Source organism: Chiloscyllium plagiosum, chromosome 3 (genome assembly GCF_004010195.1).
Source record: "Chiloscyllium plagiosum isolate BGI_BamShark_2017 chromosome 3, ASM401019v2, whole genome shotgun sequence".
NCBI lineage: Eukaryota > Metazoa > Chordata > Chondrichthyes > Orectolobiformes > Hemiscylliidae > Chiloscyllium > Chiloscyllium plagiosum.
In genome coordinates, this window is record NC_057712.1 from 110974251 (window position 1) to 111002069 (window position 27819).

General features: G+C 39.8%; 1 protein-coding gene across 1 annotated transcript in view; it reads right to left on the bottom strand.

Annotated features, from left to right (window-relative positions):
- Window positions 1-11596: 11596 nt before the first annotated feature.
- Window positions 11597-27819, bottom strand: part of sec63 (SEC63 homolog, protein translocation regulator) — a 114498-nt gene continuing 98275 nt past the window's right edge. The window contains exons 17-21 of the mRNA XM_043687079.1: window positions 25381-25527; window positions 17852-17953; window positions 16908-17006; window positions 15828-15932; window positions 11597-13339 (exon numbers count right to left, since the gene is read on the bottom strand). Of these exons, the coding sequence (XP_043543014.1) occupies window positions 13202-13339; window positions 15828-15932; window positions 16908-17006; window positions 17852-17953; window positions 25381-25527 (591 nt within the window). The 3' untranslated portion in view covers window positions 11597-13201. The remainder of the gene's footprint in view (window positions 13340-15827; window positions 15933-16907; window positions 17007-17851; window positions 17954-25380; window positions 25528-27819) is intronic.

The following is a 27819-nucleotide window of genomic DNA, read 5'->3' on the forward strand; positions in this document are numbered from 1 at the left end:
CTTTGGCTATAATATTAAAGGGGTGAGTAAAAGTTTTACGCTCATTAGCAGGGGTGAGTTCTGGGAGAGGAGAAACATAGACTTTCACATTAAGAGGATAAGGCAGCATTGCAGGCAACTATTTGTATAATGATACCCCAGAAGGGAAGGAAAAAGTGGCATAGAAAACTACAGTAAATAGGATCAAAGTGGGTGGTAATGGTAAAAAGACAAAGTTAATGGCTCTTTACTTAAATGTCCATAGAATTCAGAACAAAATAAACAAAGTAATGGCACAAACACAGGTTTATGAGTGTAATCTTATAGCTGTATGAAGACGTGATTACAAGGAGATCAAATCTGGGAACTAATTATTCAGAGGTAAAGGTCAGCGGAAAGGAAATGGTTGCACAGTAGCTTTGTTTGTACTGGATGAGATAAGCACAATAGCAAGAAATAATCTTAGATTGGAAGATTAGAATCCAAACAGGTGGAGGTAAGAAATAAAAAGGGCAAGTAGACATTGAGTCGTCTACAGACCCTCAAACAACACCTATGTAGTGTTACAGAGCATCAATCAGGAAATAATAAGGGCATGTATCAACAGCAGTACATTAGTCATGGGTTATTTTAGATTGGGACAGTAGATTGGTAGAGGAATCCATGAGGAAGAATTTATAGAGTGAGTTCCCCAGAACAATATGTTGTGGCTCCAAACTGGGATCAGGCTAGTTTAGATCTGGTGATGTGAAATGAGGCAGATTTAATGAATTATGTCGGAGGAAGGGATCTCCTAGGAAACATAACTGGATTTAGCTTTCAATTGAGAAGGAGGATCTTGGATTAGAAAGAAATGTGCTAAGCTTAAGTTATGGTAATTGCACAGGAATCAAGGCAGTCTACTGCAAGTGGGGTTTACTGGCAAAGGCAGTTGAGAAACAATGGTAGATGTTAAAGAGAACAGTTCATGACTCACAATGAAGATATGTCCCAATGAGGAAGAAGGGTTCTAGGAGGGGGATAGATCAGCTATGGTTAATCAGGGAAGTTAGGAGAGCATCAAATATAAAGACAAAGACCATACAATATGGCAAAGATTAGTTGTAAGGCAGAGTATGAAAACAAAATAATAAGAGAGAAAATAAACTTTGATGGTAAACTTGCAAGTGATATCAATACAGACATCAGAGCTTATTTAAATATGTAAAAAGGAAGAGAGAAGCTAAAGTGAACACGGGCCCCTTAGAGAATGAATCTGGGGAAATAATAATGGGGGACCAGGAAATGATGGAGGTGCTGAATAAATACTTTACATATCTTCACAGTAGAAGACACTGATTAGATTCCAAAATTATTAAATAATCAAAGGCTTAAATGTAGAGAGGGAAGAAAGACAATAACTATCACTAGAGAAATCGTGCTAGTGCAACTAATGGGGCTAAAGACCAATAGGTCCCCTGGATTAGATGGATGCTAAGCTATTAAAGGAAGGATCTACAGAGACAGTGGATGTACTGGCAGTAATCTTGCAGGAATCCTTAGATTCTGGAAAAGTTGCAGAAAAGTCCTAGAGGTTTGTCAATGTAATAACTTTATTTTAAAAGGGAAGGAAACAAAAAAAAGGTAAATCTAGGCCAGTTAGCTTAACTTCTATTATTAAGAACTGTTAGAATCTATAATAAAAGATGTAATACCAGACTATTTAGTAATACATAATATGATCACGCAGTGATTGGCTTCAGAAAATGGGAATCATGCCTGACTGTCGTGACTGTAACAAGGTCAGCCAACTGGACCTCATGGAATAGGACTTCCCTGATTGGGGCTATTAATCTGGTCCAATCAGGGAGCCCTGGCTGACATATAAAAAGAATGAGTGTTAGCATTGCCCTTTGATGTGAAGGGCAGTGCTTGTCACTGGTCACTCAGGTGTTTTCCTATCTTCCTGCTGGTGGAAATTGAATAAAGATTCGTACACCTTGTGTCTCTCACTGTGTCTCACACCTGCACGCTAACACCATGGGTGCTGGGGAAAAAAAAATAAGCACTACCGCAGTTAGGCGGTAGTGTGGGGGTTAAAATAAAAGAGAAAAGAAAAAAAAGAAAAAAAGAAAAAAAAAAGAAAAAAAAACCCAAAAAGAATGAGTGTTAGCATTGCCCTTTGATGTGAAGGGCAGTGCTTGTCACTGGTCACTCAGGTGCTTTCTTATCTTCCTGGTGGTGGAAATTGAATAAAGATTCGTGCACCTTGTGTCTCTCACTGTGTCTCGCACCTGCACACACACACCATGGGTGCTGGGGAAAAAATAAGCACTACCGCAGTTAGGCGGTAGTGTGGGGGTTAAAATAAAAGAGAAAAGAAAAAAAAGAAAAAAAGAAAAAAAAAGAAAAAAAAACCCAAAAAGAATGAGTGTTAGCATTGCCCTTTGATGTGAAGGGCAGTGCTTGTCACTGGTCACTCAGGTGCTTTCTTATCTTCCTGGTGGTGGAAATTGAATAAAGATTCGTGCACCTTGTGTCTCTCACTGTGTCTCGCACCTGCACACACACACCATGGGTGCTGGGGAAAAAATAAGCACTACCGCAGTTAGGCGGTAGTGTGGGGGTTAAAGGAAAAAAATATATAAACTGGAAATTTCACACAGCATTGCCTTTTGTGAAGGGCACTCGGGTGTAAAAAAAACAAAAAAAAAGAAAAGAAAAAGAAAAAAGAATGAGTGTTAGCATTGCCCTTTGATGTGAAGGGCACTGTTTGTCACTGGCCACTCAGGTGTTTCCTTTCTTCCTGGTGTGGAAATTTGAATAAAGATTTGTGCACCTTGTGTCTCTCACTGTGTCTTACACCTGCACACACACAACATGGGTGCTGGGGATAAAATAAGCACGACCGCAGTTAGGCGGCAGTGTGGGGGTTTAAAAAAAAACAGTGTGTGAGACATTGTGTTCAGTCTGAGAGATGGCTCTGAGGGAACTGGATCAGTGACAAGGACTTTCCACGTGTAAATAAAGGGTAACTTGGTGACAGGAGTTATTTGAGTGGTGACGAGAGTAAAGCTTGCTTCTGAAGAAAGTTTTTTGCAACAGATGCCTTTGAGTTGAAGCAAGCATTTGTGGAATTGTGCTAGAAAAAAGAGAAGGGAAGAAAAAAAAAGTGTTAGCAATGCCCTTTAATGTGAAAGGCACTGCTTGACACTGGCCACTTGAGTGTTTCTTTTCTTCCTGGTGGTGGAAAGTTGAATAAAGATTTGTGCACCTTGTGTCTTTCACTGTGTCTCACACACACAACATGGGTACTGAGGTAAAAATGAGCACTACCGCAGTTAGGCAATAGTGTAGGGGTAAAAGGAAAGAAAAACAGGAGTGTCAGATATCCTATCACAAAAAAAAGAAAAAAAAAATTTACAAAATAAGTAGGAGTATTAGAAGTTTTGTTTGTTCTGCCAGCTGGCTCTGACAAAGATGGATCAGTGTCAAGGCCACCCACGTGTAAATAAAGAAGGATTTGGTGCTGGGATGCTGGTCTGTGTAGTTAAAAAAAGAAAAACAATGAGTGTTAGCATTGCCCTTTGATGTGAAGGGCACTGCTTGTCATAGGCTACTCGAGTGTTTCCTTTCTTCCTGGTGTTGGAAATTTGAATAAAGATTCGCACACCTTGTGCCTTTCACTGTGTCTCACACCTGCACACAACATGGGTGCTGGGGAAAGAATAAGCACTACCGCAGTTAGGCGGTAGTGTGGGGGTGGAGAGGAAAAAAAAGGAAGAGGTGTCAGACATCTTGCTCACTTTCAGAAAAAAAAAGCAAAAAGAATGAGTGTCAGAGATACTGATACTCTATAACTGACTCTGAATGAGGCAGTACTAAAATCAAGGATTGTCAATGTGTAATTAAAGGGTGAATTGGTGATGTGGAGCCTCTGTGGAGTTATTTCATTGATAAATTTAGGTAAATTCTTAGAGGAAATAGCAAGTTCAATATATAAAGGGGAAGCGGTGGATGCAATTTTTTTTTCAGAAGGCATTAGATAAGGAACAATACATTAGGCTAATTAGTAAGATAAAAATCCATGGTGTTGGAGACAGTGTATTAGCATGGTTAGAGGACTAGTTAAGTAATAGAAGATAGAGAGTTGAGATAAAGTCGTACTTTTCAAAATGGCAACATGTAGCTAGTGGTGTGCTACAGGAATCAGTGCTGGGGCCACAATTATTTGCAATATATATTAATGACTTACATGAGGAAAGTGAACGTTCTGTCACCAGCTTTGCAGATGATACAAAATTAGATGGTATGCAAAAGGTGAGGATAACTCAAAGTCTACAAAGGGACATAAACCAGATAAGTGAGTGAGCAAAACTTAGCAGATGGAATATAATGTGAGATTGTATACTTTGGCAGGAAGAATAGAGGAGCTGAATATTATTTCAATGAAGAAAGGCTGCAGAAAGCTATAGAACAAAGGGATTTGGGAGTCTTCATTCGTGAATCACAAGAGGCTAGCATCCAAGTTCAACAGGAAATATGGAAGGAAAATGTTGGTTTTTATTTCAAAGCGAATAGAGTATAATCATAGGAGAGTTTAATTGAAATTATGCAAGACACTAGTCAGACCACAGCTGGAATCCTGTGAACAGTTTTCTATAGAAAGACATGCTGACAGTGGAGGCAGTCCGGGGAAGGTCACCAAGCTGATCAAAAAGTGAGTTTGAAAGAGTTATACAATTGAGCCTGAAAAGCTTATCTACACATTCTCAAAGCTAGTCATAAGACAAAGGAGAACTCAGTGACACTCTATAGTTTTAGAGACCCAAACTCTGGGGACCAACTGCAATGTCGAAATATAAAAATGTGACCCGACAATTCTGCTCTAAGCCTGGTTTCAATTTGAAGATGGTATCTGTTTTCCATGGATCCCTGTGTTTAAAATCAGATTCAGAGCCTAATACGGAAAGGTCACTTTCCAAAGCAGAATCAGTCTCAGCCCATCTACTGTTGGAACCCTCACCTATGCTTTAGTTCCCTCCAGACTCAGCTGTTCCAATGCTTCCCTGGCTGGCCACCTACTTATTACCTTCTGTAAATTCTGCTGCCTGTTTTCTAACTCTAGACACTTGGTGAACTGCTTCTTAAAAGAGCTAGCAAAGTGGGTTGAAGGGCCTCGTGATATACTGCAACAATTCCAAGATCTATCTCTCAGCAATGTTGTTCTCCCCAACCATTCCTGTGCTCATTTACCTACAGTGTCTCCCGGTCCAGCAAGGCCTTAATTTATAATATTTTTATTGTTTTGTTCAAATGCCACCCCCACTCCCTATGGTCTCAGTCCAACCTCAATTCTGTTACCTCCTTCAGTACTACAAACATGCAATGTCTAGATTCTCTCCCAGTTCTGGCAGTTTGAGCATTACAAATCTTGTTTGCTCCACTATTAGGGGCTGTGCCTTTGTAGGCCTTGGCCTTTAGGTCAAGAATTTCCGCCCAAACCTCAGCCAGACTTCGCTCCTTCTTTAAGTTGATCCTTAGCTCTCACCAAGCATCATATCCCTTTGCATGTTTTCTGAATCATCTGTCTTTTGAAGCTTGATGGAACCTTCTTTAAAAATGTAAATTTAAGCTGCAATTGTCGTATGATCTCACATCAGAACATAGGCCTGTTAACTGCTCCTCTGCCTACTCTGTCAGCCTGTGATATGAAAATAAATACCTTAACATCAAAAAGTAAAGCAAAGGTAGTGAAATCCTCTAAAACTGTGATACAGGCTGTCTCCATGGGCTAAACGTATTGTATGTCAGTGGTGATGATGGTGAAGGTTGTGTCCTTGTAAGTAAAAGTGAACACACCTTCCAACATGTAAAATTAATATTATGTGGCTGCATGATTAATGGTAACTTTTGCATGCTTAAACACCAGCTAGGTAAGCCACAATGTTTATTACTTCACTATGGAAAATAATCCAAGTTTAGATGAATGCAAGTGGATTATTGTAGTTTCCAGGCATGAAGTTAACTCCTAAGATGGCTTCATAACCATTTATTATTTACCATGGGCCAACAGACACTTCCATTGCACAATTAGCAAAGTGTTTGTGTCAGACTCTGAAGTATAATTAGAGCATTCAATAAAATGTTAAACTCCACAGAGAGAAAAAAAACGAGAGGATTATGAAGCAAAATAAATTAATATGAATGTAATTTATGTACAGGTCAGCCAATATATTTAATCTATCAGTTTATAGAATGCCAGAAGCCAAGTCTATAAATTGCTGCTTTTTATTGACTGGAGGTTTGTTTTTTTTGGTGGGGGAGGGGAGTGTCTAAACTTTAATATTGCGAAAAACACTCCAGGACTAAAATTCAGTAAACTTCTCAGTACCAGATCTATTTATTTCTTATGCATATTGCTCACATCTTTAAAAAAAGACACCTCAATGAATGGGGACTCATCCTCCTCCATGATCTCTGGCTGTTCCATTTAACAATGGTGGCACGGTGGCACAGTGGTTAGCACTGTTGCCTCACAGCGCCAGAGGTCCGGGTTCAATTCCCGCCTTAGGCGACACTCTGTGTGGAGTTTGCACATTCTCCCCGTGACTGCGTGGGTTTCCTCTGGGTGCTCCGGTTTCCTCCTGCAATCCAAAAAATGTGCATATTAGGTGAATTGGCCATGCTAAATTGCCTGTAGTGTTGGGTGAAGGGGTAAATGTAGGGGAATGGGTCTGGGTGGGTTGCGCTTCGGCGGGTCGGTGTGGACTTGTTGGGCCGAAGGGCCTGTTTCCACACTAAGTAATCTAATCTAACCAATCTGAGACAATCCCCAAACACAAGGCAAAACCCTGCTCTCACTCCCCTTTCTTTCCACATGAAAACATATCAAGCATAACAACTAAGGATGGAAGTGACAATGACGCCTGTTACCTGACCAGACTCTTTTCTAATGTAGATTTCAGCAACATGACAACAGCCTAAAAAAATGGGCAGGGCAGCATCCAGAGCTGCTGATGGGGATGTGAAAATGACTAAACTGAAGATAGCATCTTTTGTTTGTGCTTTAAGTCATAGGGACAGCATCTCCTCATAAAGGGCACTTACCTCAGCACTGCACAATCGCCTCTCTCCATTATACTTTGCTGCTGAACGGATTGTGGTTTAAAGTGCTTGTTCAATAGCACAAGGTGAGCAATCTGCAGGGCAGCGCATTTCATTTCGACAATGTTTATTGCACTCTGCATGATTATATATTGTGTACTGTAGGATTATACAGGTAGTGTGTAGCACACAGTACACCAGAATATTCAGTAACTGACCTTTGTGCTATTTAAGATTTGTACACAATATAGCATAGCCAAAGGAATAGATTACCCTAAAACAAAATTAAAATACTGCAGATGCTGGAAATTTGAAATAAACCGTGTTGAGAAAAAGTCAGTGAGCATCTATGGAGAGAATGGTCACGTTAATGTGTCAGAAATGAATTCTTAGTTTAAACCAGATAAAAACTACAGAATAGCATTTTCTGTGTTTTTTAATTAAAGTGATGATTAAATGATTAGTGGTATTAACAAAAAACAATAGCACAAATGAAATCCCAACTTTTCAGCCAAGGCTTCCATACTGCATTCAAACAACTTTCAATTTGTTCAGTACAAACAAATTAAAATCTCATTTTATTATAAATGTTCAGCAGCCTTTCAATGATATCTGATGATTCAACAGGAAATTTGATAGTCTTTTTAGAGCTGTGGCTTTCTATAGCAGTTATTCATTTTTTTTAAAAAAGTGATTGCGAACACATCTCAACCTCCTTCAACCAGCATTCAGAACATGACTTGGTTGAACAATTCTGCTTATGCTGCTGTGGAAACAACTTCAAGGTGAAATCCCCCTGCCTTGAAAACTTAAGAATGTTTGCTTTAATCAAGAAGTCACTAACAAAATCACAATAATTGTTCTTTCTAAAGTGGAAGCTCTGGGGTCAGACATGGACAATGGGAAAGAAGTATTTTCTCTCGTGTGAAAACTTATACTTCAATTATGTGGAAAACACCAAGATGACATACTCAAAATCTTTTCCTGAAACATATTGTCTCATTTCTATTCCGTCCCCCAATTGATGGCTCATCCAGAAATGAGGTCTCATCACAGGTCTGTGCTACTCAGCATTCATGGTTGTATTTTCTTTTACTTACATGAAAACATTATTTAGCTACAGAGAGTAAAGTCATTTTTTTATCTTGATGAAAACATTACAAAATGACACCATATTGATCTATTTAAGAAAGTAGGTTCAATCAGGGCCAGTCCATCTTGATCTGGAAGCTGAAATATTCTACCATTTTCTTATGTATCCTTGTTCTAATTGACACAAGGCCTCAATCCTCCTTTCTGATCCAATCTTAAACACCTATTACATAAACAAGTATTATCAATTTCTATCCTAAACTCATCCTATACAACCACACATAACTAGGTCAAATTGGTTAAGAAAGGAACTAAAGAGGAAAATGAACTCACAAAGAAACCATGGCAATATAATCATCCAATCAACATTAAAAGGAATCAAAGAATCATCTACAGCAAGTAATCTATAGCAACTCTAAGCAAGTGAGGATGTGGAGTGAATGCTGTTGGAGACAGAGGGCTATAGATGCTTAGAGTTCCTGAGCAAAGCCAGAATACCAACTGAGTTCTTGTATTAATTTTTACTTCAGTAGAGGAATCAGGTGTAATACTAGTAGAAATGGAGACAGTACAGACAATATAGATATTGGAGGTGTAGTGGACAAAGAGGTTTACCTCAGAGTACAATGTGTTTTTGATCAGATGGGCCAATGGGCCAAGGAGAGGCAGATAGAGTTTAATTCAAATAAATGTTGGGTGCTCCGTTTTGGAAAGACAAATCAGGGCAGACTTCTACACTTAATGGTAAGGTCCTGGGAAGTGTTGCTGAACAAAGATACCTTGGAGAGCAAGTTCATAGTTCCTTGAAAGTGGAGTCGCAGGTAGATAGGATAGTGAAGGAGGCTTTTGTTACACTTTCCTGTATTGGTCAGAACATTGAGTATAGGAGTTGGGAGGTTCATATTGGAATACCGTGTGCAATTCCTATCTCCCACCTATAGGAAGGATGTTGTGAAACTTGAGAGTTCAGAAAAAATTTACAAGGATGATGCCAGGGTGGAGTTTGAGTAAGCAGGAGAGTCTGTATAGGCTTGGGTCTGTTTTAGCTGGAGCGTGAGAAGCTGAGGGTTGACCTTATAGAGGTTTATAAAATCATGAAGGGCATGAATAGGGTAAATTGACAAAGTATTTTCCTTGGGGTCAGGGGAGTCAGAACTAGAGAGCAAGGTTTAGGACAAGGGAAAAGATTTAAAAGGGAACAAAGAGGGAACTTTTTCACAAATGAGGGTGGTGCATGTATGGAATGAGCTGCCAGAGGAAATGGTAGAGGCTGGAATAAGTACAACATTTAAAAAGCTTCTGGATGGGTATATGAATAGGAAGGGTTGAAAGGGATATGGACCAAGTGCTGGCAAACGGGTCTACATTAATTTCGGATATCTGGTCAGCATGGTTGAGTTTGATCAAATGGCGTATTTCCGTGTTGTATCTTGACGACTATGTGTAGTACGTAAATTTAGAGGGAGGTGTTAGTTCTGATGGTTTTTATTCCAGGTTGCTAAAGAAAATCGAAATGAAGATAGTGGAAACATTTTTATTTCATTTCTTTCCCCAAGCTACAATAGATACGGGAATATACCAGACAATTCAAATAGTGGTAATCGTGACACCCTTATTCAAGAAAAGGTGTAATTACATGTCTAACAACCACAGTTAAACTGAAAAGTAGCCCAAATAAAATTCATCAAGAAAAAATGTGAACAGGGAACCAAGATTGCAAAAAAAATTAGTATAACAAGATTTTGCATAGAGTTTTGGAATCCTTAACCATGTAAAAATATGACTTAAGGAAAACCAGCACAAAAGGCTGATCATGCTACCCCAATCCATTTTGTTGATAAAATAATGAAGTTGACGAAAGAAATAATGTGGATGTTGTCTATTTGGTTTTTAAAGAAAGCATTTGATAAAGATAGCGTATAAAGGTTTAACGAACAAAATTGATATAATTGAAAAAGTAAATTTTAAAAATTGCTTAGGAACAGAAAACAGGGGAGCGTGGTCAATGACCTTTGTCCAGACTGGAGGGTGATAAACAGCACTGCTCCCCAAGATAGTGTTAAAACCAACGTTGTCTTATAATCTATAAGCATTTGGTATAGAAGAGGCCCCTCTATTCATTGATTCCACACAAATACTCCTCTAAATTTACACAAGTCCCACTTTCCCACCTACAGCTTTGAATGCTACATATATTGAGCGTTCATCCAAGTACTTTTAAAGATTAAGGTTATCCACTTACCCAGATTCCCACTATGCTCGGGGTGGAAAAGCTTTTTTCCTCAAATCCTCACTGAACCTCCTGCCTTTCACCTTAAAATTATGCCTCTGTTGTTGAAGAGTTTTCTATTCATTCTGTCCATATCCGTCAATCAGGACCCCTCTCAGCCTTCTCAGTGCTAAAGAAAACAATCCAAGCTATCCAGCCTCTCTCTGTAACTAAACTACTCCATCCCAGAGAACATCCTGGGCAAATCTCATCCACACCTATTCCAGTACAATCATATCCTTCCTCCAATATGGTGACTAGAATTGCACACATTACTCCAGCTGTGGCCTAAACAAAGTTCTGTATAGCTCCATGACCTCTCTATGACACGACTGATAAAACAAGCAACATGTAGACATTCATGGCGACCCTATTGATCTGTCCTGCCATCTTCAGGGATCTGAGGTCAAGCATCCCAACATCGCTATGTTCCTCTGAACTGCAGTGACCAGCCATTCATCAAGTACACCCTTGTTGCTTCTTCTAAAGTGCAAACTTATTATCCTGAAATACTCAAAATTTTCTTCTGTATTGTTTGTACATAAATCACAAACAAGAATGGACCAAGCACAGATCCCTGTGTTACAACAATGCACACTGGGCTCCAGTCACACAAATAGCCATCTACCATCATCCTCTGTCTCCTACCACTAAGCCAATTTTGGATGCAACATCCAAAATACCATTCATCCTGTGTTCTTACCTTCTTTCAGTGTTGCATGTGCGAAGACCCTTCCAAGATATCATCCATCCTGACTCCTTAATTAATAATACTATATCCCCTTTTACAATGTTCCCTGCCCTGCCTGAAGACAATTTATGCCCAAATACTGAGTTGCCAGTTCTTCCCTCGGTCAACCACATCTGCAATGACATCACAATTCCACATGTCAATCTACTCCTAAACGCCTCTTACCTGTAATACTCTAACATTAAAAGCCATCTAGCCTCACCTTACTCCCTTGAAACTCAAATTGGCTGAACTCCCTTTGCCTTGTTCCTTTACTAAAGTATGTTGTATCTCTAGTGTTCCCTCCCTGATGAACTAAATTCCTCCCACCAGCCCTAGCAAACCCACCCAAAACAATGCAGGTACCATTTCCTACACTGCAGACCATCCTGCTTGTACTGGTCATACCTTCCCCAGAAATGGCTCAAGTAATCCAGGAATCGAAAAGCTCCCCCCCCTTGCACCAATGTTAGAACAATGCATTCATCTGCACTATTCTCCTATTTATGTACTCAATAGCACATGGCACTGGACATAATCCAGGGTTTACTACCTTTGAGGTCCCACTCATTAATTTACTTGTCTCGATCCAGAGATTCCTGATCCAAGATCTCATCACTCATTCTACCTGTATTGCGTACCATCTGTACTATGATTTCTGCTTTGTCATACTCCTCCTTTAGGATGCTCTGCAGCTGCTCAGAGACATGATGCCTTGGATCTTGGAACATGGAGTAATTTTTCAAAATTTGCCAATGCTCCCAAATTTGACAGTGGCCTAAAACAGGACATAGATCATGAGAATGGGCAAACAAGTGGCAGATGAGATTCAATATCGATGTGCGAGATGGTGCATTTTGGCAGAAGGGATGGAGAAAGGCAATATAGACTTGATAGTGAAGAAACACAATATTAGAAAGAGGACTAGAAATGTCTAAACTTGAGGATATTGTAACAGGAATGTGATACTCAGATATACCATATCTCATCATTACTATATCCCTCCCCACCAAAATGGTTGATTTAATAAAAAGCCAACAGCTTACAGCTTGGAGCTCATGGTCAATTAGTACAAATCTTCAAAATGAAGTTAATCAGGATCAATAAATATGCATACAAAACAGCTCGAAAACTGTAGGCAAAATGCATAGAAAACAAAACTGTCACTGATATTATTTCAGTTTTATTGGCATGGCAGTCCCTTGATTTTATTAGTCCTCTCTGCACATCTGGATGTTATACGGTTCATCTGTCTGCAATAGCTCATCACTGCAGATCCATTGCTGCTGGACAAAACTACAACATTTTACATTTTAAAAACTTTTGCCATTTTATTTGCAACTATTTTAAATACAAAGAATATAGACAGATATATTTCCCATTTATAATTTCATGTAAACAAAAGTAGCAGAAATGTATACAACAGATTTTGTTTTCCTCCAATCCGGCCAGTCAATGAATTAAATGGTAGTTTGTATATTATTGATTAGAAAGTTCTTGCTAATTCATATTAACTAAGTTCAAACTCCTTAGATCTGTTAACTATTGCAATAAGTTCAATCATCCGTCTGTTTATCCTGACCCTGTAGTTAAACACTGAATAAAACTTCAAAACATGGTCCCAATGCATCTATGGAGGCATTAGTTCATTTCAGGATACAGTTCAGCTCTGTGGTGCATTTTCTCTGTAGTGAATAATCTTTTCATAATTTGTGGAGGGAAGAAATGGAAAATAAAACAAATGATTCTGAAACCGATAACTCCCCCCTTTCCCACATGGTTTAAGCGACATTAAGGGCACTCATAAAAGGTGGCATGTCGTTGTGTCAGACAACTGAACCCCTGTGCTTTAGAGTACATGTCACAGTCACATTTTCAAAAACTACACAGCCAATTGCTGAAATGATACTGACAGTTACCATGTTCCCTTTCTTCCCCCATTTTATTTCTTGTACATGGTTAAGTTAATCAGAATAGCAGTTGTTGGAACTGTGTACAACACTTCTTCCATTGTGGTGTTTTTGAAAAGTAGTCTATCAATAGCTTTAATCGTTATCTTCTTCCTCTTCTTCACTGTCCTCAATTCCCTCACTGTCTTCCTGATCCTCCTCTTCCTCTTCCGTCTCTGGAATATCCCACTGTGGATGAGTTTCTGGTATTTGCTTTGCCTCTTGGACTTCAAACTAAATAGAAAAATGAACAAAATCATACAGGAAAAATTCAATGAATAATACAAAGAACTGCAAATAATAAGTAGCATTCTCTAAGGATGAACAATGTTTAAGAAATAATCAACTTTTAAGTATGGATTCAGTATATTCAAGGCACTAAGTCCTCAATCCATTTGAAGAATTTCACTTTTGCATTCCTCAATGTATTGTTGTTCTGAACTCCTTCACCTTTCTAAGTTAAATGATACCAGGTTAACTTTTAATTTAGAAAATATTTTTCAGCAAGCTATAGTACAAATTCCAGTTGAAATTCAAATGGAATGCTTCACTTTCCAACTTTGAGGAAAGTACCACAGCGGGATAGATTTCAATACTCTAGGTGACCATGAGATGCTTTAGGCCATCAACAGCACAACTGAATTCAACTACAACCTCATGGCATCGCATATCCCCCACTCTACCACCACCAAGGCAGGAGACAACCATGGTTCAATGACATGCACAATGGGACATGTCAACAGCAGCACAAGGCATCCTTAAAAATAAGATAAAGCCAGTAAAGCCACAACACATGACTACCATTGATCAGAAACGAGTGCAGCAGCAATACAAATACTGTGGCTACAAGACTAGGTCAGAGGCTTGAATTCTGCAGAGAATAAATCATCCTCAGAATCTCTGGATCTTGTCCAACACCTATAAGGCACAATTCAGGATTAGACCTGCATCCATTCAGACATGTGACTTGTCTGAAGGGATGCAAGTCCAACAAGTCCATCCAGGACAAAACACTTTTTTAAAATTGACACCTTATTTGACATCTTCAACTTTCATTCCCTCCACATCCAACACAGTATCAACAGTGCATACCATCTGAAAGGGGGACTGCAGGAACTCAAAGTTGTTTAAACAGCATCTTCCAAACCCACAACCTCCACCATATAGAGGTTTAGGAGCAGCAGATGCATGGGATCACCAAGTTCTCCTCCAAGTCACACACCATTCTGACTTGAAAACATATCTTCCTTCACTGTGACTGGTTCAAAATTCTAAAACTTCACATCAGCAATGTATGTATCTACATGAGTGGCTGGAGTGGTTCAATAGCTCTGCACCACCACGTCAATGCAATTATGATGGGTAATAAATTCCTGGGATGCCCATCTAATGAATAAAAAAATGGCATTTTCTCTGCTGACCAAGTCTCCAGGGATACAGTTAACCAGAGTCATCAGATGGTGTGTCATGGCCTGTAGGTAAGAATTGGAGCATTTCCGTAGATGCAGTTAGTCATACAATCAATTGCTCAACTACCCTGATGTCTTTCAGGTGCAAAGCCTCAGGCTGTGATAAGCGGAAATTTTGAACCAAATAGAGGTAAGTTCACTTGTTCGAAGATGCAAATATGAGGAGACAAATGCGTGAACAGTCTGCTGCAGTCTGATATCTCTGTGAAACATATCAGATAGGAGGTTGCTATTTTAAAAAACTTTTTGCAGCCAGTAGTTGTGTTGGAAGAAAATAATTATTTCACTATATGTCTCATGAGAGCCATGTGCCTACAGCATAACAAAAACAAAATTGATTTTATATTACTATGCAACCTCTGCAGTAAACATATCACAATCCACGCTCATTTTAAACTTACATTTTGTCTTTAGGCCAAAAATGAAAGTGGCCTGCACAGCAAACACACTGAAATTGACATTACAATAGGAAATTAGAGATAGTAAAAACTGGACTATAAAAGTGCATTTCATCCTACAACTGTTCAATTCCAGGGCAGTTAATGCACTATGTAGAACAGTTGCTGGAAATCAAATTACAGAGGAGCATCAATTATCCGAATATCAATTATCCGAAGATGATCTGAAGGTTCCAATAGAAACATTACATCAAAGAGATGTTTCAACATTGATCGCGTCTTTTGTTTACAATGATTAAAAATGACCTCAGCTTACTGAAATGCTGCAGAGAACATTGATGGGAGCCCAGGCACCATCTCCAAATGACTGACCTCCCGCCCTCTCTCTCTCCCCACACTTTCCCTGGAGTTCTAAACAGGGATGTACCCTATACCACCCCCTTCAAGATTCTCTCTCCAACATTGTCCTGTACAGGGCAGAGGTGGAACTTGTCAAACTGTGTGCGCGTCTGTACCTGTCTGCATACATGTATCTGTGCGCATGTTATTTTGAGACTTGCCCCACAAAGGCAGCAGCAGTCTTGCTGTTAGCGTCCAGTCTGGCTGCCCCAGAGGTTGGGGGACAGAGGCCTGAGACAGAGAGGGAGCAAGAAAGGCAGTGAGGAAAAAGGAAACTTCAGAAAACTCCGAGCCACAGAGGAGAGGCATTGAATCAATTAACCAAATAATCAATTATCCGAATGAAATGGTGCCCAACCATCTCGTTTGGATAATCGAGGTTCCTCTGTAAATTGTCTACTGGAGAACAAACAAGTTGCCACAGAAAGGCAAGAACATAATAACGCTTTTCTTTACCTTTAATGGCCTGATTAGATCTAAACCCATGTAAGAATCAGACCTCAGGATCACAGAATACTGATAATTGCCAGGTTTATACGGTGCAGAGAATTTCAACTCAATCTGGGAGAAAAATGAGACAAGTTTAAACAAACTCTAAAGAATAATTAGATGCTATAAAAATGTCTTTTTAGGACCCAATTACCATATCTAGTATTCCATATTACCGGAGAGGAGGAGAAACTACTTCAGCAAGAGTGGTGAATTTATGGAATTCATTGCCACAGAAGGCTGTGGAGGCCAGGTCATTGAGTGTATTTAGGACTGAGAAAGATAGGTTCTTGATTGTCAAGGAGATCAAGAGTTATGAGGAGAAAGCATGAGAATGGGGTTGAGAAACTTATCAACCATGATTGAATGGCGGAGCAGACTCAATGGGCTGAATGGCCTAACTTCTGCTCCTATGTCTTATGGAGATAAGACAACTTTCATAGTTAGTAGCCAAACCTGGAGGTGTATTAAGTAATCACAATATTTAAACACAATGCAATTAGTTAACTGGCCTGTAGATTTTAATTTTAATGAAACCAATTAACACTTTACAGGATGTTAAAAAAGCATCAGCTCAATAAATAAGAGAAATTCACTGGGTAGATATAAACCTCAAAATTTTATTAAAAATTAAGTATTTTTCAGGAAGCAGGCTTTTGCATTTGAGTTAAAGTTAAAAATGAAACCAAAATTTCAGGCTGTTTAAACAGAGCACTTTAATCTCCAATGCTCTGACCATCCCCTCCTAACCCTCAAAGCTCCATGCTCTTCTGATGTGTTGAAATTATAGCAGGTAAAAGCAGAAAAATGTTTTAAGTTAAAAGTCATCCATGTAATGAGACACCTGCTGCACCCTAAATGCTACATCTATCGAATTTATGCTGAGATGCACACTAAGAAAAAACTCTACAATAGCATAATGAACACCAACCTTCATAAATCTGGCATTAGTACTACTTTACAAAAACTACGGAGGCTGACATAATTTAACTTTATAGCATTAAGTGTCCAGCATGGTCCAAGTTTTGAAGAAATTAAACTGTTTACCTCCTCCTCTTCTTGAAGAGTACATACATGGTATGGCATTGATATTAATGTATGTTCTTTCCTGTCTGCAATGTAAAGCCACCACCACTCTTGTTTTTCCTGTCACAAAAAAAGGTTTATTGTAAAACACCAATTCCTAGGAGGCAAAGAGCTACAGTACCTCAAGTTTGTAATGTCAGAAATGCCAACGCTCACCTTGAAGAAAACAAAATCGAGGACTAATTTGGTAAGAAGCATGCGATTTGTAACAGGTTTAAATAAGGTAAACAAAGAAACATTCATCCCATTCACTGAAGGTATGAAGACCAGCGGACAGAGATTTAAGCTTCAGGCAAGAGAGATAGAACAGAGAGGGAAGAATAAGTTTTTTTTTGCACAACCAATGAAAATGGTCTGGAAGATAAGGCTACTGGAAATAGAATACATTATTTCAAAATTGACTGGGCATTGAGGGAAATAGTTTTGTAGAGTTACAGGGACAGAATGGGGAAATAGGGCTTATTATTTTTCAATAAGCACAGCCTCGATTGGCAGAAAGGCTTTCTTCTGCAACTTAAAAGCACAATTAAAGATATCACAAATGTAAATGCTAAATTTTGATCGTCTTGCTATTTTGCTTCCTACCAAAATGTTAGAGGCACTTTCTTACATTTTCCTTTTTCCACTCTCCTCCAGCATTCACCACTTCACTTCATGGATCTTTCAACTACTTCATTAAAGCTAAAATAAAGTTGCCCAGATGCATTGGACACGCGCACATAAATCATCGAACTTAGGAATGTATCGTGCAGTTGGATAGTGGTATGAAGACAGAGAACCTCCACTCAATGCATTCAGTATATGAATTCAAATGGTACAGCCAGAGCACAGCGATGAATCTCAACAATTTAACATTATGCTTAAAATACAGATAATCAAAGTTTCAAATGAGATTTTGTACAAACCTCAGGAAAGTATAGGGTATGAACTGGGTGGGTAATCTTTGATTTGGTTTCAAGTAGGGCCCGCTCTCTTCTTTGGATACTTTGCTGTAGTGCTTCCCATTCCTATTTAAAAAGGAATGATACATTAAAAATCAATTTTTTTTTTACATACAACACAGAATTTTATACACTAGTCTGATTATTCTGAATTGGTCTTTTAATTAGATCTCCAAGCTTCCCAACAGATTATACAATTCTCAGAATTGCTTAGAAATCCCTCCATGGGCTTGCTCTTCACAAACCCTGCAATTGCCTCCAGCCCCAAATCCCCGTATCTATGCATCCCCAATTCTGTCCTCTTCTGCATCCAAGATTTTAAACACTCCAGTACTGGTGGCCATGTCTTCAGTTTCCTCTTTACAGAGAATCTGTTAAGACCAGCCTCTCTGACCAGGTTTTTGGACGTTTGACCAAATAACCCACTATATGGCTTATTGTCATGTTTTGTTATTAGACTGTTCCTGTGAAATGCCATGGGATGCTTAACTACAAAAAGGTCTAGGTGTGACAGACTAGGGAGGTTTGCTGAGGGATGTGATGTGGCAGAGGTTGGGCACTAACCATCACAAGAACTATATATGCAGGTGAGTTGTTTTTTGACAAATTTTCTCATCTCCAAAGACAATGTCCTCCTTATTGGGTAAGAAGGCAAGAAACATAGGAATAGTAGGCCATTCAGCCCCTCGAGCATGTTCCACCATTCAATGAGCTCATGGCTAATCTGTGGCTTTACTCCATACACCCACCTTTGACCCATATCCCTTAATATTTTTGCTTCACAAAAATTTATCTATCTCAGATTTAAAATTAAAAACTGATCCAGCATCCGCTCTCATTTGTGGAAGAGAATTCCAAACATCTACCACAGTTTGTGACATTTCTAATTCTTTCTACCATCTTGCTGAAATCTGGACTGCAAGTGATGATGGGATTTTCAGCCTCAGGTAACACCAGAGTTGCCCCTCATCATTTTGTTATCTGAATCCAATAACACAAAGTCCAACAAACCAACTCTGTTTGATTCCCCTGGTCCAACCAAGTATTCAGAGAACTATATTCTATTATTTTTCTACAAGATCCAAAAATCAAAATGGAGATTATTCTGGTTGGCTTTACCAACTGAGCCATCAGAACCTTCTTCGAGGCACTGTATAATAAAACTATAGAATAAGAAATTTAATTCCAGCCAACATACGCTGTTTGAAGCTTATCTCAATACCTTTCTCATTAAATCCCAATCTCACTTGTGTTAAATTACTTGAAGCATCTATACAATTTGTTCCACAAGTCGGAGAGTGCGGTGCTGGAAAAACATAGGTCAGACAGCAGAGGAGCAGGAGAGTGAACATTTCAGCCATAAGCCTTTCATCAGGAATGGGGTTGAGAGATAAATTGGGGGGGGGTAGCTCAGAAGGTGACAGGTAGCCGAAGGCATGTGTGGTGGGTGGGAGTGGGGGTGGGGGTGGGGGGGGGGGTATAGAGAGAGGAGAGATGAGTAAACTGATTAAATCGACCTTGATGCCATGGTGTTGGAGGGTCGCAATGTGGAAGACCTCTCCTTCCCTCACATTATCCCAGATCCAACCTTCCAACTCTGCACCACCCTCTTGAACTGTCCTAGCTGTCCATCTTCCTTCCCACCTATTCGCTTCACACTCGGCTCTGATTTTTCACCATCACCACCCACCTTCCAAGCTATCTTCACCCCAGCCTCAGCCCCTCCCATTATTCTTGCAAACCCTTGGGCTTTCCCCCACACTCCTGATGAAAGGCTTATGCCCGGAATGTCGACTCCCCTGGTCTTCGGATGCTGCCTGATCGGCTTTGCTTTTCCAGCACCACATTTTTTGACTGATTTCCAGCATCTGCAGTCCTCACTTTCTTCTTTCCACAAATCAAGCTGCACTGAGGTCCTTCCTTTCTCAAAGAAAGATACTTTCCCGGCTGCTACAGATAGCAGATATACTACGAATTCCCTGCCACGATTTAGACTTGAAGGATGTAACAGGAGACTCCCGGGAAATGACTTGCCTTTGCACAGGCACAGCAATGAAAAACTGTTTCAAGAATGTAAATACATGTGAAAAGCCACTTCAGATGTTAAAAGGCCTTTAAAAATATACAATTAGAATTTTAGACTTGTCTTGTCGGGTGGTGGGGGATGGGGTGGTTTGGTGGAGCCCAATTACCTTTGGCATTAATATTATATATTGCATTAATTTCCACTGGAACTCAGATAAAATAAAGGTTTACTCCCTAAATAACAACTCAACTCTGGTTAACTGTCAGTCCAACTGGAAAAATTAACATTCCCAAAATCAACCTTTCTGAATGATCACAAATGAGACTAGCATATAGCAAGGTCAGAGCTGCTGATTATCTCCTGCAAAACTTTTGAAGTTACTATTTTTTCCTTTTGAAGTAAATGTTGGCATAAAGCAAAAGAAAAAGGACTTTAATACAGATGGCAGAGAAAAGCAGGTCTCAAAAATGACTGCTTAGAACTCAGAGCCAATATAAATTAGAAACAGATTGTAGGTATAATCTCGCTATCCAAATCAAACAACTATCAAGTTGCAGGCAAGTTTACACTTTCAAAAGCTGCTGCTTTTAGTAATCTATATTTTGCAGTTGTTAATTTGAATTATTAAAGATAAGGTAGGAAATTTTGTTTTCACAATCTAATAATTACTTAGTTTAAAAACTATACAATGTGTGTCCCACAGACAATTAGCTCAAGTAAATTGGTATCATTTTAGAAGAGTTTTGAGGGAGACCGAAATAAACCAAAACAAGTTAAAAAATTATACTAGCTTCAAACCAATTCATTTGTTTCTTTTAGAGCAGTTTGATGTTAAATAGAATGCTTCCTGACCAAAAAAAAACTACCCATCAATCCAACTCCTTTTCCACACCACAAATTTGCATCTAATGAATTAAGAGAAAGTGAGGACTGCAGATGCTGGAGATCAGAGCTGAAAACTGTGCTGCTGGAAAAGCGCAGGTCAGGCAGCATGCAAGGAGCAGGAGAATCGACGTTTCGGGCATAAGCCCTTCTTCAGGAATTAATGGAAAAGGATTCTAATGAATTAAACCAATACCCTGCAAGTGGGTCTTTGTTAGCTCTCCTTAATAAACTGATCCATCACAAATTGCTTCGTCCACTTTACAGACTAAATATTTTTCTGTATCCAAAGTAATTAACATTTTAGAATCTCAAAATCACACCAAACCAAATCAGGTCAACCACTATCTTATTAGTCATCAGCAAACTATAGTGAGATTTGATGACAGTGATAACAAGCCTCAGCAACAACCTGCTTGCTGACCCTCAGTTTGGGTATTGCCAGGACGTTTCAGCCCCAGACTTGTCTTTTTTGTTTCTTCATAGCTTGTGGGGATTGGTAGTACCTTCCCCCACCCTCCTCCCCGACCTATCACCTTCATCCCCACCCCCATTCACCTACTGTACTCTATGCTACTTTCTCCTCACCCCCACCCTCCTCTCATTTATCTCTCCACCCTTCAGGCACTCTGCCTGTATTCCTGATGAAGGGCTCTTGCCCGAAACTTCGATTTTCCTGTACCTTGGATGCTGTCTGAACTGCTGGGCTTTTCCAGCACCACTCTAATCCAGTATTTATTGTTTGGCTATATCAGAGGGCAATTAAGATTCAACCACTCCGGAGTCAGAACAGATAAAGACAGCGGACCTCCTTTTCCAAATATTTCAGTGAACCAAATGGCTTTTTATGGCAATGGTTTCATCACAGCCATTTGTCCAGCTTTTCAATTCAGAAATCAGGATTAAGCTGAAATTCCAGCTGATGGGATTTAAAACTGTGTCATACAGCACTAGCCTAGGCCTCTGGATTACTAGTCCAGTGACTCTTTAATTTCAGTATTGGTCCAAAAGTGAATTAAAGAGCTGAATTCCAGAGAACAGGGAAATGTGATCATACTTGAAACCAACACAGCATTTGATCGAGTGATGCATCATGGAGCCCTAATAAAATTGAAACAGGAATCAGAGAAAAAAAACTGTCCATCAGCTGGAGTCATATCTAGTACAACAATATCAAACCAAGGAGTTCCTCGACACAATGTCCAAGGCCCATCTATCTTCAGTTGCTTCCTCAATGACAGTCGCTCTATTATAGTTGGAGACCCTTGCTGGTAATTGCTCAGTCCACACACGGACAGAGCAAAATCTGGACATATTCTGTTCTTGATTAATAAATGGTGAGGAAGATTAAACAGCAGACAATGACCAACCACAGAGATAGTCAAACAATCTCCCTTCAACATTCAACACATCACCGTTGCTAAACTCCCCTACTGTCAACATCCTGGGAGTCATCACTGACCAGAAAGTACACTGCACCAGCTATTTGAATGCTGTGGTTACAAGAACTGGTCAGAGATTATATGTTCTGCAGCAAATATCTCACCTCCTGACCTTGCAAAACCTGTCCACTATTCATAAGTTACAAGTGTAATGGAAAATGCTCCACTTGTCTGGATACGTATAGCTTCAACAACATTCAAGCCCAAGACCATCCACCTGTCCCTCCAATATCAACAGACTGGCAGCAATGTGCATCTATACACGGTGTACTGCAGCAACACACCAACATTCCTTCAAGTAGCATGTTTTAAAATGTACAGCCTCCAAGAACAACAATGGCAGCAGTAACCTGGGAATATCCTCATCTAGAATATAGAACATAGAACAGTACAGCACAGGAACAGGCCCTTCGGCCAGGATGTTATGCTGAACATGATGCCAAATTAAACTACTCCCTTCTGCCTGCCCTTGGTCTATATCTCTCCACTCCTTGCATATTATTGTGATTATATAAAAATCCCTTAAATGGCCTTATCATATTTACCCCTATCACTATCCCTGGCAGTGCTTTCCAGACTTATACCACAAAAAAAATTTGCCCCTCATGTCTCCTTTGAATTTTTCCCCTCTTAACTTAAATGCATGTCCCCTAGTATGAGACAATTCAATTCTGAGAAAAAGATTTGACCATCAACCCTATCTATGCATCTCAAACTTGTAAACTTCTATCAAGTCTCTCCTCAGCTTCCACTGCTCAAGAGAAAACAACCCAAGTTTTTCTAGCCTCTCCTTATAGTTCATACCCTCTAATCCAAGCAGCATCCTGGTAAACCTCTTCTGCACTCTCGCCAAAACCTCCACATCCTTCGTGTAATGTGGCAACCAAGATTGAACACAATAATGTAAGTGTGGCCTAACCAAAGCCGCAACATGACATCCTGATTCTTGTACTCAATTCCCTGACCAGTATAGGCAAGCATGTCATACTCCTTCTTTACCACCCAATCTAGCGTGGTCATTTTCAGGGAACTCTGGACTTGAACCTCATTTTCCCTCTACATCAATGCTGTTCAGAGTCCTGCCATTAATGGTATACTTTTCCTTTAACATTTGACCTCCCAAAGTGTAGCACCTCACACTTACCCAGATTAAACTCCATCTGCCATTTCTCTGCCAATTTCTCCAACTGATCTATATCCTACTGTATCCTTTGACAACCTTCCACACTATCCACAACTCCACCAATCTTTGTATCGTCTGCAAACATACTTCCCCACCCACCTCCCCACACCCCCCAAACTCCCCCTATTTTCATCTAAGTCATTTTTATACATTACAAACAACAAAGATGACAGGACGGATCCCTGCAGAACACCATTAGTCATGGTCCTCCAGCCTGAGAAACACCTTCCACAATACCCTCTGTCTTCCAAGGGCAAGCCAATTCACCGTAGATCCCATGCATCTTAATCTTCTGGATGAGCCTACTATGAGGGACCTTGTCGCAAGTCTTACTAAAATCTATGTCAACAGCATCCACTGCTTTACCCTCATCGATCACAGTCACCTCCTCAAAAAATTAGTGAGGCATGACCTCCCTGCACAAAACCATGCTGACTATTCTTAATTAGACCATGCTTTTCCAAATGTGCATAAATCCTATCCCTAAGAATTCTTCCTAAGAAGGCTTCCAAACCACCGACACGAGATTCACCCATATTTCCCTTCTTGAACAGAGGAAAAGTATTAGCTACTCACCAGTCCTCTGAACCTCTTCAGTCATTAGCGAGGATACAAAGATCATGGCCAAGGCCCCAGCAACCTCCTCACTTGCCTCTCTCAGTAACCTGAGGTAGATATCACTGGGTCCTGGGGACTTATCCATTTAATGGTCTTCAAGAGATCTAACACCACTTGTTTTTTGATCGCCAAACATCCTAGCATATTAGTATGCTCCACACAAATCTCATTATCCTCCGTAGCCTTCGCCTGGGTGAATACCAATGCAATTACTCATTTAGGATATTATCCACATCCTCTGCCTCCAAGAACAAGTTCCCTCCTTTACCTTTGAGTGGTCGTACATTCGCCCTAGTTACCCTCTTGTTTTTAATGTATCTATAGAATGCCTTGGAATTCTCTTTAACCCTACTTGCTCTCTTAATTCCTTGCTGCAGTGCTTTCCTTACATTCCTCATGGGCCCTGTCCAATTTTAGCTTCCTAAACGTTATATATGCTTTTTCCTCTTTTGACGAAATTCACAACCTCCCTCATTATCCTAGGGCCCCCTACCTCACCATCCTTGTCCTTCCTCCGTACTGGAACATGCCTGTCTTGAACTCTTAGCAGGTCTCTTAACAATTCCCACATGTTAAATATGGGCTTGCCTGATAATAGCTCCTTCCAATTAACACTCCCTAGCTCTTGCCAAATACTGATGTAATTTGCCTTCTCCCAGCTTAGTACCTTCCTGCAAGGTCCTGACTTATCCTTGTTCATAGCTATCTTAAAACTTAAGAAGTTTGCAAATTCTCTCCAAGTGAAACACCATCCTTATTCTGAAATATGCTGCCATTCATTCAATGTCACTGGATCAAATTCCTGGAACTTCTTCCCTAATAGCACTCTGCGTTCCTACACCAAATGATTTGAATTAGTTTAAGCAACTAACAACAACTTTTTCCAAGGACAATTAGCAATGGGCTTTATCAGCAATGAAATCTCTCAAACAGAAAAACTCATCTGTCAAATGCAAGGAAAAGCAAATACATCTTAATTTAACCTTTTCAGCACCTTCCTCAATTTGGAGGGGCTTGATTTGCTTATTTCTGGTAACATTTCTATGAGGCTCTGAAGGGTAGCTTTCTATTTCACAAAGGTACATAAAAGGAAGTTAGTAACTGGAAGCAATTCGAAACATAAATTTCATGATGTCATATTTTATGCGACCAGTGTCCCATTTAAGTACTGGATTAAAAACCTCATATAGTTGCATGTTTGCCAGTACAAACTTGTATATTAAACCAGGGAAACAACTGATTTTCTTCATGCACGTTTTGCTTGGATCTCAACAACAAAATGGACATTTATTGGTCTGACTGCAAACGTGTTTCGATTTCATTCCTGTCAAAATTTACTCACTGCTTCATCGTCCTTCTCTTCATGTTCTGTTTCTTTGTCACTATCATCATCCTTCTCACTTTGGGAATCTTTGTTAGTCGTTTCTTCCTCAGATTCACTCCCTTTATCTGATAAATCATCATCTTCCTCCTCTCGGTGTGCTGGATCCTAAAGGGAAAATAAAAAATATTGTACTGCACCAAAATAATAACATTTATGCAAAATTTTCTGTCAATGCTTGACTAAAGTCTGCAGATCTGGAAATTGTAAAAATGAGAAAAAGAATTTCTGCTAATGTCAAAAATAAAATCTACTATTCCTCAATAAGAATGCGGTGACTCGTGGTATTTGGCAAGAATAAGTGCTAGGACCTCTGTTGTTTGTAATAGATATAAACAGTTTGGATGAAATGCAGGTGGCCTGATCTGCAGGTTTGCAGTCAACACATCTTAGTCATACAGCATAGAAACAGGCCCTTCCGCCCACCATGTCTGTACCAACCAAGAAACACCAAACTACATTAATCCCATTTACCTGAACTTGCATTTTAAGTGCTCACCCAGACGCTCGAATGTTGCTAGAGTATTTGCCTCCAACACTCTCTCAAGGAACACATTCTATATTTCTACCAATTTCTGGATGAAAATGTTTTTCCTCAGATCTTAGCTAAACCATTTGCCCCTCACTTTAAAATTGTGCCCTCTGATCTTAGATACTATCTATCATGGAAAGAGATTTACTTTATATATGCCTCTTATAATTTCATATACCTTATAATTTCATATCAGATCCCCCACCCCCATGCTCCATGGAAAATAAACACAGCCCTTCCAGTCGCCTCATAACTGAGACTTTTAATCCCACGCAACATCCTGGCGAATCTCCTTTGCACCCTCTCCAGTGAAATCTCATCCTTCAGATCATATGGCAACCAGAACTGCACATAGCATTCTATAGTCTAAGCAACGTTTTATAAAGTTGGAACAATACTTCCTTGCTCCTATATTCTACAATCCAGTTCAGGATGGCAAGAATCCCATATGCCGTTTCCATCACCTGGTCTCCCTCTGCTAACATCTTCAGGGATCTATAGTCTTGCAAACCAAGGTCCCTTTCTTCCTCAGACTCCTTAGGGACCAAACATTCGTTCTGCATATCCTTCCCTAATTAAATCTCCCAAAATGTATCACCATGCATTATCAGCATTAAACTCCACCTACCATTGCTCTGCCTAATTTACCAGCTGATCAACATCAGATTTGTAGCCGGAGGCCATCCTCCTCAATCGCAACACCACAACCAATTTTTGCAAACTTAACAACTTGGATGTGCATGGTTTAATTAATATACATAAACTGCAGGAATCCCAGCACTGATCCCCGTGGTACAACACTGGCCACAGGTTTCCAATCACAACCATCCACAATCACCATTTGCAAACCCATTTTGGATCCAGTTTGCCAACTTGCCTTGGACCCCATGGGCTCTTATCTTTTGGACCAGCCTTCCATATTGGATCTTGTCAAAGGCCTTACTACAGTCCATGTAAACCACATCATCTGCTCTGCCCTCATCAATATATTTAGTCATCTTTTCAAAAAACTCCATTAAATTAGATCTCCCTCTGACAAATAAACACTGACCACCCAAATCAATCCACACCTTATTAAGTATTGATAATCCCACCCTTCAGAGCTTTGTCCAATAATTTTCCAACTACAAATGTTAAACTAACTGGTCTATAATTACGTAGCCTATCTCTGCTGCCTTTCTTGAATTAAGGAATCACAATAGTGAAGAAGGTTGTCAAAAGATCCAGCAGGATATAGTCAGTTGGAAGACAGTGAAGAAATAATAGATGGCGTTTCATCTGGATGTGTGAGGTCGTAACGTATGGAAACTGACTCAATTCCATGTTGACCAAGTTTCCTAAACTGAACCAGCCCCCATTTGCCTGTATGTGGCCCATATTCCTCCACATCTTTTCTGTTCAAATATATCTAAATAAGACCATAAGACATAGAAGTGGAAGTAAGGCCATTCGGCCCATCTAGTCCACTCCGCCATTCAATCATGGCTGATGGGCATTTCAACTCCACTTACCCGCATTCTCCCCGTAGCCCTTAATTCCTTGTAACATCAAGAATTTATCAATCTCTGCCTTGAAGACATTTAGCGTCCCGGCCTCCACTGCACTCTCCAGCAATGAATTCCACAGGCCCACCACTCTCTGGCTGAAGAAATGTCTCCGCATTTCTGTTCTGAAATGACCCCCTCTAATTCTAAGGCTGTGTCCACGGGTCTTAGTCTCCTCGCCTAACGGAAACAATTTCCTAGCGTCCACCCTCGCCAAGCCATGTACTATCTTGTAAGTTTCTATTAGATCTCCCCTTAATCTTCTAAACTCCAACGAATACAATCCCAGTATCCTCAGCCGTTCCTCATATGTTAAACCTACCA